We start from the raw sequence: 16,508 nt of genomic DNA on the forward strand, positions 1-16,508 counted from the left end.
AATCGTGTTTATTTGCATTTTTGGTCATTAAAAACAAGGTATATAGCAAAATTACCTTGGGCAATTTTCCCCATTTTCGGACATGTTATAGCAATTCATTAAGACGTTAATCAATAAAATACTTAATACAAATATATATTTGTTTGTGGCAGCCGTAGTAAAGTTATAGTTATAACAATTTATAATCAAAGGGGGACTTGTATACTTAATAATCTTCTTGTGTCTGCAGAAAGGAGTTTGTGTTAGTTTTAGTTCACGTGCATTAATATATAATACATTTTGAAAAGTTGAAACAAAACAATATGTCATATTAATGTATATTTAAGCCTTTAATGATTGTTTATCTTCCTAAAGAGGCTGGGAAACAAGAAATGATCATTTATTTAAAGTTAGAAATCACAACCCACTAATAGTTACAGGCTACTAATGAATGAGAACTTATTTCGCATCTCAACTGAACCTAGCATGCTTTGTCAAAAAGCATTATGTCAGATCTTAATTAATAATGATTTTTTTCCCCCTACTGGCTCCATGATCATTAACAATGGCTTTTTGTGAGTTATGGTTAGGTTTGATCCCTGCATTGTCTGCTCATTTGTTTTTGCTTTAATTGATCTCTAACTGTATGATTAATAGAGGCTTTGTGTCATTGAGCACCACATGATGAATACCTAGTTGAAATGTAGTCCAACAGCCGCTGTAGACGGTGTTTAGAAAGTTGTAGAGTATCAGAGATAATGTAAACGTTGCACATGTTTTACAAGCTGCATGTCAGTGGTCTAAACACATTATTTTCACAGTGGTTTCAAAGCCTAATCATTCCTGCTAGCTGCACCTAAATTTCAGATTGAGTAAGTCAGGGCCGGCCAAGTAAGATGGCAAAACTTGGAGATGAATTCAACATTTATGAAGATAATATTTCACTCCCCATCAGGTTGGGGGTGTTAAACTCCACTCAATTCAGCTCACCCTGTTCTCCCCTCGCCCCCCCTGTCTGCTTATTTTTACAGCCTGCCGTCCAGGAATCCATCAGTCTTTTCATGGCCTACGTTCACACCAGTGTCAACCAGGCAAGTGAAAAATACCAGCGCAATGAGAAGAGGTACAATTACACCACCCCCAAGAGCTTTCTCCAGCAAATCACTCTGTACAGAAACCTTCTGGAGAAGAGCCGAGCTCACCTCCAGCACAAGATGAACCGACTTGACAGCGGCCTTCAAAAGCTCCAAACCACTGCCGCTCAGGTAAACGTCTTTATTATAAACTGTAGGGAGTCAAATGGTGGGTTTCAGGTAGAAGGTAACGTCATAACATTTGGAATAGTACTATTATTAGATATTTTATTCCCACAGTGGGGTTTTGCCTTGACATTAAGGATATTACACAAGCCCTTTTCTCTGTTTTAGGTCGATGATCTTAAAGCTAAACTGGCATCCCAAGAAGCGGAGCTGACCTGTAAAAACCAGAACATCGAGGCTCTCATCACAAAGATCGGACTTCAGACTGAGAAGGTTAGCAGCAAGAGAGAGGCTGCAGACATCGAGGCACAAAAGGTTTGAAATCCTATCCATCATTGCTTTTTATTCCCCTTTGGCACGACACTCTCCCTACCATACCATTCCCTACATGCTCTTTTTCTGATGCTCTTCATCATGGTTGCTTTTGCACAGGTTGCTGTCATAAAGGCAGAAGTCTTAGTCAAACAGAAGGACTGTGAAAGTGACCTAGCCAAGGCAGAGCCATCTTTAGCAGCTGCAACAGAAGCACTGGACACCCTCAACAAGGTGCTTCATTTTATCAACAAAAACATTAATACCCTTTCAAATCTTCAGTCGTCCTAAAGACAATATATTGTGTGTGATGATTTTGTAGGTGAATCTTACTGAGCTGAAGGCCTTCCCAAACCCCCCAGCAGCAGTGATCAACGTGGCAGCAGCTGTGATGGTGCTGCTCGCTCCCCGCGGTCGGGTGCCAAAGGATCGGAGCTGGAAGGCGGCGCGGGCCTTCATGGGCAAGGTTAAGCTGTCATCATGTCAATCACATCTGCTTGATTAATGCCAATCTAATTTGTGTGTGGGCCTTGACCCTGGCCCTGCCCGGCTCTCCAATGCACACATTACAGCTCAATGGCTTTATGAATATACTCGCTCAGTAGGGGAGCAAGTGTGTCGGCCCCACTCGCAACCTCTCGCTGCTATTAATGCAAGTGTGGCTGTAAAAATGATTATTTGGTTTTTAAAAGCCTGTAGGATTATGCATGAATATGAGATCTTTTTTTCTTACCAAAAGCAGTTATATTGTCATTTTAGACCCAGTAGACCTTTTATGTACGGTATTTGGTTATCTGAAATGTTTCATTGGTAGAAAATGCATGTGCATCTGATACATGCCTTTTTATTATTTAATTTGTCACTTACTGTAGATCCTTAAAAGTGGCTGTAGGTGGGGAAAGATGAAGACAAAGTCATATAAAGATACAGGTTGTTGTTTTTTAAATAAAAACTCAAATGCATTCAGTGTTCGACCACTATGCTTTTCCATTATGATGATCTGCAGTCTGCCTTCCTCCAATACCCCTGCCAAGTATTAGTCTATACCAACTGTATTCAGCATTATCTCATTACAAAAGAGGTTATATCATTTGTTTGCAGTTTAATGGAGAACACAAACAAATTATAAACCATATTTGATATGTCAAATCTTTTGTATGTGTCTCACTTTCTGGTTTTAGTAATAAGTCAGATCTTTGTTACAGGATCTCATTATAGACTGCTGCCAGCGCAAAACACTGGTGCTGGTATTAATGAGTCCCCTGTATCTTTGTTAACGTCTGTCAGGTGGATGATTTCCTTCAGGCCCTGACGTCGTATGACAAGGAGCACGTCCCAGAGGTCTGTTTGACTGTGGTAAAAAAGGAATATCTGAAAAATCCACAGTTCCACCCTGATCTGGTTCGGACTAAATCTACAGCTGCAGCCGGTCTCTGTGCCTGGGCTCTAAACATTGTCCGATACTACGAGGTGAGGAAATGCCTTCAGATAAGTTGTAGTTACAATAAATGTTACATTTGTTGTTTATATTCCGCAAGAAGGTGTTCTTTATCCTTGTAGAACCTTTGTAAAGTACACCTCTTTTTTTGCAGATTTATTGTGAGATCATTCCTAAGAGGCATGCATTATCACAAGCTAATGCAGAACTAGACACAGCTACAGCCAAAATGTTAGCAGTTCAAAATAAATTGGTGGTGAGTGCACTCAATGTTATAATTAAACTCCATTAAGACATCCTAAAAGCTCGATATTTGTAATGCTGTCTAATTTCCATGGCTTCCTTTGGTTTGTTTCTCAGGATCTTGATGCAACCCTACAGAGCCTCACAGCTCAGGTTGAAGAAGCTACAGCTGAGAAACTCAGTTGTCAGGAGGAGGTGAAACGCACCAACCAGACCATAGAGCTGGCCAACCGACTGGTCAAGGGCTTAGAGGTAAACAAGGAGAGATAGAGGAGTGTGTTGGTGTCACTGGGGCAGACCTGGCATGAAGTAAACTGTCAATTAGCCGGAGGCATGCATGGAAAGGCGCTGGTAATGGAATTGCATCAGTAATCTGGACTAGAAAGTTGTTATATCCTGGCAAGCTAGTCCGATGGTTGTGTGAGTACTTCAGGCGGAGGGAGATTTAACAGCTCCGCCAGCAGCAAACTGGGGACTTGTGAGACAGGTAGAGAGGGCTGGACCACAGACAACGCTTGGCTGAACTGGGCAACCGGCTGTCTGAATGCTTTCCAAACAGAAAGGGAGAGAGGTGGCAAGAGTGCTACACTAACACTGCTCTCAGTCAACGCTGTAGAGAGTAGAGTATGTACAGAATGTGTGTGTACTGGGTCACTTTTAGAATGGATGGATTTTATTTGTAATATTAATTAATTCTCAATTATTATTTTTTTAATAATAGTTGTATAATCTGAATATATTAATGTTATTGCTGCTTATCTGTTGAACATTCTATTCAACTTTTTGCATTTCTATGCGTGCCTTTTTCAGGTTACAGTATTTATTATCTTTATGGATGCTAAAATGAAATAAAAGATGGCCATTTGTACATTTCCTCATGCCAGAAAATAAATGCGGTTTGCATGGAACAGCTTGGCTTTTAAGCATATCAAGATAAATGTTTAGTCTTTATGGCATTGACCTGGAAGCAATAGTGTTCAGACTAATAAATCAGGTCGTCTATATTTAATCGTTAACTTACCTCAAAGCCTCAACAGCTGTTGGAAATTAACAATGTCTCACCCCAGACTGAGTGATATTACAGGCAATCCATAAGGCATTAGAGTAAAATTATAGTGATTTTTAACTGTCTGAACATTTATTATGTGACATATTCCAGATCCACAGCCCCTTGTAAGAAAATGCCATGCATGATTTATTGTTGTAGTAGTGTCACAGTCACAGTATTGAAGGTTTAAATGAATGCTAAATTGATGCAGAGCGGGTCTGCAGCCAAACTTCCAAAGCTATTTTAAGAGAATTACCGTTGTATGCTTTACTGCTTCCATCTTCTTAATCTGTGCAATAAATGCAGTAATAAATGAAGTACATTTCCCTGCAGTGGAGATTCTCCTTCAGTTCTACGGTTCATTCTGTCTCCAAATGGGTTAGTTGTTCTTATTGTCCCTTTTTCTGTGATGATATGATATTAAACCCAGATTCCTCTGTCTTCCAGTCAGAGAAGGAGCGCTGGTCCCAGGCAATTGTTGAGTACGAAAAGCAACAGAGAACTCTGTGTGGCGATGTCCTCATCACTTCAGCATTCGTCTCTTACATGGGTTACTTCACAAGACAGTATCGCGTGGAGCTTCTAAACAACGCATGGATCCCTTTCCTCCATTCTCAGAAAGTAAGGCTAACGCTTATTCAACAGACTTTGTGTTTGGAGAGTCAAATCTTTCTCTCCATAAACATCCACCGCAGAATCTGTGTACTGCTGCCAAAGCTCCAACTAGAGTGAAATCATGGCTGGCTTTCTGTTCCAGGTCTCTGTGCCCCTGACAGACGGCTTGGATCCAATCCTCATGCTTACAGATGATGCCACTGTGGCTGCCTGGCATAACCAGGGCCTGCCAAACGATAGGATGTCCACCGAGAACGCTTCCATCCTGACCACCAGTGAGCGTTGGCCGCTCATCATCGACCCGCAGCAGCAGGGCATCAAGTGGATCAGAAACCGGCTAGGGTCAGAGCTGAGGGTGGTGCAGCATGGACAGAAGGGGTGAGAAGGGGATGTCATCTGATGGCAGTTAATATCGCCAGAACATTGCAGTTTTTCCACGTTTTTAATGTATACGTTTGTTGTTGTTTCTGTTTTATTTTATTAGTAGCACATGATAACAAAGGCCCTTCGTAGCTGTGTACGTAGCCGGATGTAGGATAACCTAGAAGAGCGTCAGGACATGTTTTAGGCATTTGATACAGTAGCTATGTGACAACGATTAACATGATGATTCAGCCTCTATGGAAGTAGACTGACTGTCATGTTTATTGCTTACGTGGGCCTTTGCTAATCTGAACTAAACATTGTATACTGCTTTGAACCGGTATACATGCATGTTGTGACTGAATAACACCCTGTCTTGTGTATAAACCATGTGAAGGACACTGTTCTGGGAACGAGTTGTCCCATATGCTCTTTATGTGATGACTACTTCCATTCTTGCAAAGATGATAAATGTTCCTGATTATTCAAGCTCAAGCCGGTGACGAGTGATATTTTTCTAACAGAGGCTAAACCCTCTCTGTCTAACAAAATCTCCATGGACTGCTAAAATATGGTAGCATAGAAACATGAATGTCCTTCCATCTTTGTTTCATCCCTTTTATTCCGTTTCCTGTCTTGCTCCCTAGGTATCTAGATGTGATTGAACAAGCCCTTGCCTGTGGTGAAACAGTTCTGTTAGAGAATCTGCCAGAGAAGGTAGACCCAGTCCTGGAGCCTCTGCTGGGGAGAAACACTATTAAGAGAGGAAGGTCAGTACTAAAACATTACATTTACTTTGTACTTTATGGATTAAAACAAAGCATTAATCCAGCTCATCAATAGTAAAAGCTTTGTTTTGTTAGGTTAGTACTGAAAAATGACATTGTTGTACTTCATGGATTAAAATGAAAACGTATATTATGCATTAATCTACCCCACCCAAGGGGCTGTTGCACACACGTTTTAATCAATGTGCAGTATTTGTATCCCTGTTTATCCGCGAGTCAATATGCCCACAACTCGTCCCCATGTCTCTGTGGTGTTGGACAATAGGAGCAGATTTGCCAGATGGTTGAGTCTCACTGAGCTTTGAAACACCAGTAAGACATGACTGAACGCATTATTATTGCCCACTCTTTAGATTATTAATGAATTTGCAGCGCGTGTTCTGAATCCCTGAGGCCAGCATATTGATTGGCCCCTCAAGACGGGTGATAGATGTATATTTGTGTGTTCATATTCTTTAGGTGTGATGAATATTAAACAGCTGGGCCTCAGTGTAAAAGCTGAATTGAGGACAGTCATGGTTATGTATAAGGACTCTTGTCTCCTACAAAAAGATGGCCTGCTACACACTAAATTCAGGGGTCCTCCATCATTATGGCAAACTCAATTCAGCTTCAATCAATTCATAATGTCCATTTGCCGGTATTTATTCAGAAACAGGAACATAACTGATTCTATTTAACCTCCACTAAGATGCATCTTGATTATTTTTGACTTATTTTAAGTAGTCAGGTCTTATATGGGTATTGTATTTAATTATGAACAAGACATTATCAGTAATGCTACTATCCTTAAATGATTTAGCTTTTATACATGCTAACCACACTAGCACTTGTTTGAAACAGCCTGTATTTGGTAAATCCATCTGCTGTCAAACCTGATTTTCAAACATGAGTACTGCTACCCACTTTACCCACTTCACGGTGCCACCAAAATAGCTGCTCTGTAATTATCTTTGCACGGTTACCAATTACCCTATAACACACAAAACCCAGCAAATGTCCTTAAAGAGACAAAACGCAGCAGTATAAATAGAAAATACCACATATTGACATTCTGCTTTGACTCTCACCTCAAAAATGTTTACATCTTTCTTGCTCTGATCTATGCATGACCATGAATATTGAATGTCTTGGCACACGGTCATTGAACTTCTTCTGAAATCCTGTCTGTCCAGACGTAACAATTCATCATAGTAAATCTGATTATAAGTTTATCCCCTGTAGATGACCCGCACACTTGTTTCTGTCGATGATTAATACAACCTGCGCGGGCAGCCATGATGGATCTGGTGGGGATCCACAGCTGAAGTTCATTAATAATTGGAATGTTGTAGAGTGTGAAGTAATGAATACTAATTATTCCTTTCATGGCTGACGGAAGACTACAAGCCAATCCATCAGCAAGGACTTTAATTTGGTGGAGTAATGGTTCTATCAATAGTACATTAATTCTGGCTTGTGAAGATATAGAGTTGAACCAGACCCAGGCCATGAGGAACCTGTGTTGTAAAATTGGGGCCTTGCCTGACATCCAAGGGGTAATTAGAGAAAAATGAGAAGCCACCAAGTTCGTCAAGCCATCGCTAATTTAATTGAAATGCAGGAAGAGATAAATATTGGCCGCTGTGGTGATAATCTTTCTTAATTCTTCATGAGTATTTGTCTACAGTGTGAGTGACATTCGGAGCGGGAGTGAAGTTCTTTCCTCTGCTGAGGTTGTTATGCATGAAAAGTGAGAGTTCAATAGGCTAAGATAGTCAAGACAAAATAGAGTGTTTGCACTGCCGCCGTACAAATAATCTACTGGTTCATAATCATCATAGTCATTATCATTTAATCACAATTGAAATCCCCTGCACTGTCTTTTAAAGGAAAGCACTGGTGATGTTTCTAATCATCTAGACTAGATCCCATCATCATTAATGTTTCCCTTTCTTAAAGTCTACTGCTGGGAATACACAACAAACCAAGGCAAATATAACTCTGCTGCCGTTTTTGCTGTTCCATTTTTTTTCTACTGTAGTTAAAGAGAAAATAACTATGTTTCCAGCAAAGTGGTCTTTGATCCGTAAACAACAACTCTAAACATGAAAGATCACTATTATCCTTTGGATTAGTCGTTTTTAGTCATTCTATTGACTAACTTTTTCGGAAGCTTTTTATCAATTGGCTCATCGTCATGGAGATTGGTCGTAAACCAGTAGCTGTTAGATTTCTACCTTCTGGGACTTCTTGTTTATGCTGCAATAAAAGTCAGGCATGGATTCATATTGTGCTTATTTTGAATATGAGTCTGTAGATCCACATTTGTATTAGTATAAAGTAAAGTTGCATTTTCCACGTTTTAAAGTACTTCAACAGATTCATAAAATAAATCATGAGATGTACTTTCTGTTAATCATTGAAAGTTTCACCCGTAGCCTTTCCTTACGTTTTGATTGGCTTTCAGCTCTATATATTTTGTAAGTGTATCTTTCTGTTATCCAGGTATATTCGTATTGGCGGCAAGGAGTGTGAATACAACAGCAACTTCCTACTCATCCTCCACACCAAGTTGGCCAATCCCCATTTCCCCCCTGAGCTGCAGGCCCAGACCACCCTCATCGACTTCACAGTGACTCCTGTGGGCCTGGAGGAGCAGCTGCTGGGACAGGTGGTGTCCCGCGAGAGGCCCGACCTGGAGGCCTTAAAGGTAAATCCATTGGTATTTGATGAACTATATAGACTGCTAAACCTGTGGTTAGGACTTTTATCGATGATATGATTACATTGAAAACATCAGTTCATAATAGCAAATGGAAAAGTGTAAATTGTTTTGTGTACGGTTCCTAAGATGGAGCTGACCAGCCAGCAGAACCACTTTAAGATTGAACTGAAGAGGTTGGAGGACGACCTGTTGAGTCGCCTCTCGGCAGCCCACGGTAATTTCCTCGGTGATATTTCTCTGGTGGAGCAACTCGAGAACGCCAAAAGCACGGCCGCTCACATTCAGCACAAGGTGAGGTTATTACACCAACAGGGTCCCCTTTTTAGTCTTGCAACGGTAGCCAAGTGCATGTTCTGTTGTTTTTTTGTCACTCAAGTGTTTTTGAATGTCACACAACGGCAAGCTCCTCATTTTATTGCATTAGCCGCAAATGGTGTGAGTTGGGAACATGTGTAATGAGAGGGATTTGGAGCATGACTGCGAGCCTAATAGCTCATTTTGTGCAATTGGAACACACAGGTGGTGGAGGCCAGAGAGAACGAGACAAAGATCAACGAGGCTCGAGAACTTTACCGCCCAGCAGCTGAGAGAGCCTCACTCCTCTTCTTCATCATCAATGACCTCAGCAAGATTAACCCCATGTACCAGTTTTCTCTCAAGGTGAAACCCTAACCCCTGAATCCTCTCAGGGGACGCGTCGTTTTTGAACAGTCCTTTCTGACCAATTTTCTATTAAATGGGTTCATTTTTCTTGATGATTAAGATTTAAGGCATAGCCCTGTCTGTAAAATGTGCTTAAATATGTACTTTTATGCCAAAAAATGTAGCTTTTTCTTTATGTTTAGCTCCTACCAAGTGAGAATCTGTCTAAATACAAGGGTTCAAGGCTTTTATTGTCATTTGTACATTAGCTACAGTGTAGTTATGTCAATGAAAATCTTAGGTCACAGGCTCCTCCGACAGTGCAACACAATGAAACAGATAAAGTAGTGCAAGTAAATACAAATAAAATAGAAATAGTGCAAGGAGAGTCTATATACAAGTAATTGGAATACGATATATTAGATTAATAATGTGTAAGTTGCAAACAGATGAATGTTATGGATGTTCTTTGAAAAGTCCAGGTGTTTAACAGCCTAATGTGGAATGAAATGCTTGTATCTCTTTGGTTGTATTCCAGACCTTTAACTCAGTGTTTAACAAAGCGATGGAGCGTGCAGAATGGGACGAGGATGTGAGGACCAGAGTGCACACCCTGACTGAGGCCGTCACCTATTCTGTATTCCTGTACACCAGCCAGGGCCTGTTTGAGAGAGACAAGTTAACCTTCTTGTCACACACTGCCTTCCAGGTGAGGGACTCAGGGCCGCCTCAAAGGTGGGGCGTCCTGTCATTCTCATCAATCAAAGTACTTTTCTGCCCACACATTAACTTCAATTAAAAGCAGTCAGCAGGACCATACGCTGCTATTGATTACCTCTCCCACCTTGCTCCACGGCTGCTGTTCAGACACTGGGTTCTGACAGGGGGTTGGTTCTGATGGCATAATGCAATTATCTGTCATTGCGCCAACTGTTATCATCTTAGAAATGGTGCTGCTCTGAAGGCTGCCCTTCATGTGGCTATTCCACATACAGGGGCCATTTTTCAGCCTCTTTGAGTTGGAACACCCACCTGCCAGAGTTTTCTTGCAGTTTTTTTTTTTTTTATTTCGGTGGAAATGATTTAAAAGAAATCAATACAACATGGATCATTACAAACTGCTCCTCTTCCTTCCCCTCAGATGGCTCTCAAGCAGGGCCTGATTGATGCTCAGGAATTTGACTTCCTACTGCGTTTCCATGTGGAAGCGTGCAAAGTTAGTCCCGTGTCCTTCCTCTCTCCACATGCCTGGGGAGCCATTAAGGTACAGTCATTGCCAATAACATGCTTTTATATGTGATGTCACCAGGTTAATGGTCACATTTTCTATTCTTGTTAGCCATCAGTTCATCACTACATACCATTGCATATTTTCTACTTTTTAATGCTGTTTTATTTCTATTTTGAGATGTTAACATTTTAGAATTGTTTATTTCTACTCTTTTCATTTCTACTTAAGTACAATACCTTGTTTTTTTTATGCTGCTGCAACGCAAAAATGTCCCAATTTAGGTTCAATAAAGTACATCTTATCTTATATAGAGAGATCTTTAAAATCTGTTATCTGGATATAGACAATTTCTACAATGGAGGGCTTCGTCGGACTGGACAAAGACATGGAGAGCTCCCCGAAGCGTTGGAGGAAGATCGTTGAGTCCAGTTTTCCTGAAAAGGAAAGACTTCCCCATGACTGGAAGAATAAAAGTTCCCTCCAGAAGCTTATTATCTTCAGAGCCCTTCGCCCTGATAGGATCACCTATACACTGAGGTATGTAAATGACCAAAGAACAATTGTATTTATAGGTATTGTATATCACTAAATCCCCCTAAATCAGGGGTGTCAAACTCAATTTCATCACGGGCCACATCAGCATTATGGTTGCACTCAAAGGGCCGGTTGTAACTTTAAGACTATATAAAAATACTTATATAGATATTGAATATATATAAAATAATGTTTTATATTACATGATTGCCTCTGCATTGGATTATTATCGGATAAGGTAATAACTTCATAATTAACTTCATCTGAAAGCAGAAGTCTGGGGCAAATAATTGCAAGTCTCTTCAATAAGAATGTCACAAAATGATTTTAAAAGAAAAGCCACATTCTGGAAAAACAAAACAAAATAAGTGAAATTTTGAAAAAGAGAAGTGAAATTTTGGAAAAAAAGTAATCTTTGAGAAAAAGTCAAATTTTAAGAAAAAATCCATATTTTTGACAGAAGTCGAATTCTGAGAAAAAAATGCATATCTTGAAGAAAAAAAAGTAAAATGCTGAGAAAAAGTCAAATTTGAGATGCATTGTGGGACATGTAGTTTATGGGCAACGTGCTTCTGTAAATCGCAATGTAACCGTATAATAAACATTATAATCTTTGCAAGCTCTTGTGAGGCCGCATGAAATGAAGTCGCGAGCCATATTTGGCCCCCGGGCCTTGAGTTTGACACCCCTGCCCTAAATGGTTTCCTGGCAGGTCCTTTGTGGAGGAAAGCATGGGAGCAAAATACGTGGACGCTGCCAGGCTGGAGTTTGACAAGCTGTATGAGGAAAGCAGCTCCTCCACCCCGGTGTTCTTCATCCTCTCACCTGGAGTGAATCCCCTCAAAGATGTGGAAAAACTAGGTACTGTTTGCATTGTTTGCTATTTAAACATCCTTGTCACATGGTAGGGATTATTGTCCTAAATCCCCTTTCTGCGCAGGATTGAAGTTGGGATTCTCCATCGAGCAGGGCACTCTGCACAACGTCTCCCTGGGCCAGGGGCAGGAGGAGGTGGCTGAGAGGGCTCTGGGGAGCGCCTCTAAACTGGGACACTGGGTCATTCTGCAGGTAGGATCCAGCATTATCCGGCAACTAGCTAACTGCAGAGCTCTTCCAGCAAGCCTGTAATGCACCTAATGATATTATCTCATCCCCTGAGCAAGGAAATAAACTCAATTTGGTTCAATAAAAACCATAATTGGCTAAATCAGCTCCTTAAATGCCTCCTGTAAAAGGGAGAAGGCTGCGGCCAAGTGAGTCCACTACCAATTTCACACTAATTCAGACCATGGCAAGACAATTTGACCATGACTATTACACAAATGAACCACGAGCATAACTAAACATACATTTATATGATATATTATGTCCAATTCTTCAGAATGTGCACCTGGTGGCTCGCTGGCTGCCCTCTCTCGATGCTCTTCTGGAGACAGCAGCGGTGGACAGCCACCAGAACTACAGAGTGTTCATCACCGGAGAACCAGCATCGAGCCCCGAGCACCACGTGATCCCCAGAGGCATCCTGGAGAGCGCCATCAAGATCACCAATGAGCCCCCCACCGGCATGAATGCCAGTTTGCATGCAGCCCTCAACCACTTCAATCAAGTGTGTGGAAACGTTCAAAACAATGCATTACATTTGATTAAAAAAAACAGAGGATTTGAGTTAACTCCAATCTGTTTTTCTTCCTCTCTCGTCTTAGGACACCCTGGATATGTGTTCCAGAGAGCAAGAGTTCAACTCCATGTTCTTCTCCCTCTGCTTCTTCCACGCTTGTGTTACGGAGCGTCGTAAATTTGGTCCCCAGGGGTGGAACCAGAACTACCCGTTCAGCACCGGAGACCTCACCATCTCCGCCAGCGTCCTGTACAACTACTTAGAGGCCAACACTAAAGTATTCTTACCTCCTATTATTAATAATTACTCAACACTTTTGTTTTTATGTATCCTTTGGTAAAACTTTTAATTTGCTTTTCACAACTACTTTCTTAAGTAAATGTATAATGATTATGGTGTTTGCAGTGGCCTTATTGTCAGACAGGGATGTTGAATTACAGCACAGTGCATCCAATTACTAAATCTTTTGTTCCAGTGTTATTTGTGAAAAACGCTCCGTCTCTTTTTTCACATTTCTTCCTCTTATGACTATGAGCACCAAACCTATAATTTAGCTTTATTTCACGAAGACAAAAAATCCATTCTTGGGGTGCTGCACCCCTCAGCACTCCTAATGCATTTCTCTTAGAACTCCTATTACTCCGGTCACAACCAATTATGTCTCCTAGGTATTCTGCCCTCCAAAAACGAATGTCCTTCATTATGTTAACCAAACAGTAACCTGTATGTGCGTATACAGAGAATTCATTAGGAGGGCAATGAAGCGTTATCCTAAATGTAATTACATGCAGCCAATGTGACAGTTCACAACGCTACATAAGTGATCACTGCAATTAGAGCTGATGAAGGAAGCAATTTGCAAAACAATACAGGTACAAATGATTGTGAACCTCCAGCTTTTGTAATTTGTTATGAATCACAGGTTCTTTTCTTCCTCCTTCACCCTCACGGATCATCATCTCCCTCTGAGGAAGAGACTCTTCTGTCATACGTTAGATCAGAGTGTGTAAAGAAACATCATTTTGGTACATTTCCCCTGGCGCTATCATTATTAAAAGAGCTCATTTGGGAAGACATCGTATAGTTACTGCTTGAAGTTCCAAAAGAGGAATGAAGCAATCAGGAATACGTTAATAACCCTTTTTCAGATGATACTAAAATATTATTGTTAGTTGAAGTAATAGTCTTTATTGAACTTAAATTGCCTTTTATTGTATAATATGCTTGTAATTATTGAAATGATACTGCTTATCTTATGTTTGCATTTCTACACCAGTCAGACTATGTTTATTGTAGTCCATGCAGGTGCCATGGGAGGACTTGTGTTATCTTTTTGGGGAGATCATGTATGGAGGACACATTACCGATGGCTGGGACAGAAGACTGTGTAAGACCTATCTGCAAGAGTTCATGCATCCAAAAATGGTAAGACAGCGTTCATGTCGCCTGCGAGGACAATTTATTATTTTACTTTTTTGGTTTCGTTTTATCAAAACTAAGGCAATACAAGTACATTCCTCCTGGTTTTGTTGTAACATTTTCAAGGTCCGAAAACCCCTTGTAAAGTCTGGTCACTTCCAATTTGACTCTGTCAACGAGTAAAACTCTACAGATCGGTTTTGAATGTCTTGGTGTTGTTAAGGTAAAGGGTGCCCTCTTGGGATGTAAACTTAAACTGCACTTTTGCACTCCAAATCTTTGGCATTGTTGATTATTTTCAATCTCGCTTTAGTGGAGTTACCTCTCTGTGCCAACATGATATTCCAGATGCTGCATGACACTGGACTATAAACATTATGAGGTCTTTATTCTTTAGCAGAAGTCAAGTTGATTGGCTTCAATTGGAGTTGATTTGATTCTATCCCATGGTTAGTCAGTTTATCTTAACTTACAGATGCTTTTTTAATGTGATTTGGACAATTTGACATCATTCAATGTGTTTTGCTGTTTGTGTGGCTGTCTGTCAAAGTGTATTCCCAAACACACAGGCTTTGTTTTGCTTGCCAATGTAATAAATCCAGTTCAAGGGAAATGCCATTGTCACTGTTTATGCTGTGTTTTAAATAAAGTGTTTTCATCTTTTTCTTCTCCAAACTTCCATTCACAGTTTGAAGGGGAGCTTTTTCTCTGCCCTGGGTTCCTGTCCCCTCCGTTCATGGACTACAGTGGTTACCACGGTTACATTGACGAACACCTCCCCTCTGAGAACCCCACTCTGTATGGTCTCCATCCGAACGCTGAGCTGGACTGCCTCAGCGTCACCTCAGACGACCTCCTGAGGACCCTGATGGAGCTGCAGCCCCAGGCCTCCTGCAGAGGGGAGGGGTCTGCTCAGAGCACCGAGGAGAAGGTGTGGAGGCGCAGCGATAAAAACACCTGAGAATACAATAACATGCCTTCATAAATAACCTATCTATGTATATTATATTTGTCAGGTCAAGTCCGTCATTGAAGAAATCCTTGAGAAGCTTCCTGAGGAGTATGACATGGCAGAGATCATCACAAAGACCACAAAGAGAAGCCCCTACATTTCAGTGTGCTTCCAGGAGTGTGAACGCATGAATCTCCTGCTAGCAGAAATAAGGAAGTCCCTTCATGAGCTGGATCTTGGTCTCAAGGTGCAGTCTACTATGACATTTAATAAAGAAATGAATTGTTGTATCAGATCCTGAAGCAATAATGAGGATTACTTTGTCCACAGGGAGAACTCACCATCTCCTCCAGCATGGAGACTCTGCAGACAGCTCTGTTCAACGACTCCGTTCCAGAGTCCTGGGCCAGGCTGGCTTACCCCTCCACTAAAACATTGGCACAATGGTAACTACTCCTTTCTCATAATACTGTATTTTTTTTTTAATCAACATGAATATTAGAATCAGAAACAGGTTTATTACCAGGTAGGATGACACGTACGAGGAATTTGACTTGTTGTCGTGGTGTATACATAAAAGTAAAAAAAAAACACAGATAGAGAACTACCGTAAAAACCCTATAGGCCTAATAACATTTTAAAAACAAAAAAATATATATATATATATCTATAGGAGTAAAAAATCAAATAAAGCAGTATTTACATTGAATGAGATAAAATATAAAATATGTGCAGTCCGCGTTGTGGCTGAGCTATCATCATTATTATCATTTATTTTAGCAAAAAATACTGTATGTCAAAGCATTGAAAAAACTGTCTTCAAACGTGATATTAGGAGGACGCTTGCAGACACATTATAAAGACTTCAAGCTGTTTTATTCCATGTTGTTTCATTCCTGTTCTTCACAGGTTTAATGATGTGATGTGTAGCTGTCGAGAGCTGGACAGCTGGACTCAGGACTTGGTTCTTCCTGCCGTCGTTTGGCTCTCCGGTCTCTTCAACCCTCAGTCTTTCCTCACCGGTGAGATCACAATCTCTAATCAAACAGCACACATGATTTAGGTGACATGTTACTCAGAGGCAGCAGAGATATTAACATGAAGACAATTTTCTTCCCAGCTGTGCTGCAGAGCATTGCTCGGAAGAATCAGTGGCCCCTGGACAAGATGACTTTGACTGTGGATGTAACGAAGAAGACGAAAGACGACTTTGGACACCCCCCACGGGAGGGGGCCTACGTTCACGGACTCTTCATGGAAGGTCAGAAATAAGAACAAATCATACCTCAAAAAGTAGAGCTGTCATAATATCAGATTTTCATATACAGTAGATAACAATATAATCCCGACAAGAACA

The 16,508-nt window shown here is 40.8% G+C and overlaps 1 protein-coding gene across 1 annotated transcript; it reads left to right on the forward strand.

Annotated features, from left to right (window-relative positions):
• Positions 1 to 1,010: 1,010 nt before the first annotated feature.
• LOC104946214 (dynein heavy chain 11, axonemal-like) lies at positions 1,011 to 16,412 on the forward strand (the record flags this gene model as incomplete). The annotated part of the gene is made up of 26 exons (XM_010771994.1): positions 1,011 to 1,244; positions 1,407 to 1,553; positions 1,671 to 1,784; positions 1,873 to 2,016; positions 2,838 to 3,020; positions 3,143 to 3,244; positions 3,349 to 3,483; positions 4,727 to 4,900; positions 5,037 to 5,272; positions 5,905 to 6,027; positions 8,533 to 8,737; positions 8,879 to 9,043; positions 9,272 to 9,412; positions 9,933 to 10,103; positions 10,536 to 10,658; positions 10,969 to 11,162; positions 11,872 to 12,020; positions 12,100 to 12,227; positions 12,541 to 12,768; positions 12,866 to 13,057; positions 14,077 to 14,205; positions 14,888 to 15,130; positions 15,216 to 15,398; positions 15,482 to 15,597; positions 16,061 to 16,173; positions 16,272 to 16,412. Coding segments are annotated over 26 exons (4,213 nt in total), but the record flags the coding sequence as incomplete, so codon positions are not given.
• Positions 16,413 to 16,508: the final 96 nt, after the last annotated feature.

The sequence above is a fragment of the Notothenia coriiceps genome, unplaced genomic scaffold, assembly GCF_000735185.1.
Source record: "Notothenia coriiceps isolate Sejong01 unplaced genomic scaffold, NC01 NC01_scaffold00010780, whole genome shotgun sequence".
In the NCBI taxonomy this organism is placed as follows: domain Eukaryota; kingdom Metazoa; phylum Chordata; class Actinopteri; order Perciformes; family Nototheniidae; genus Notothenia; species Notothenia coriiceps.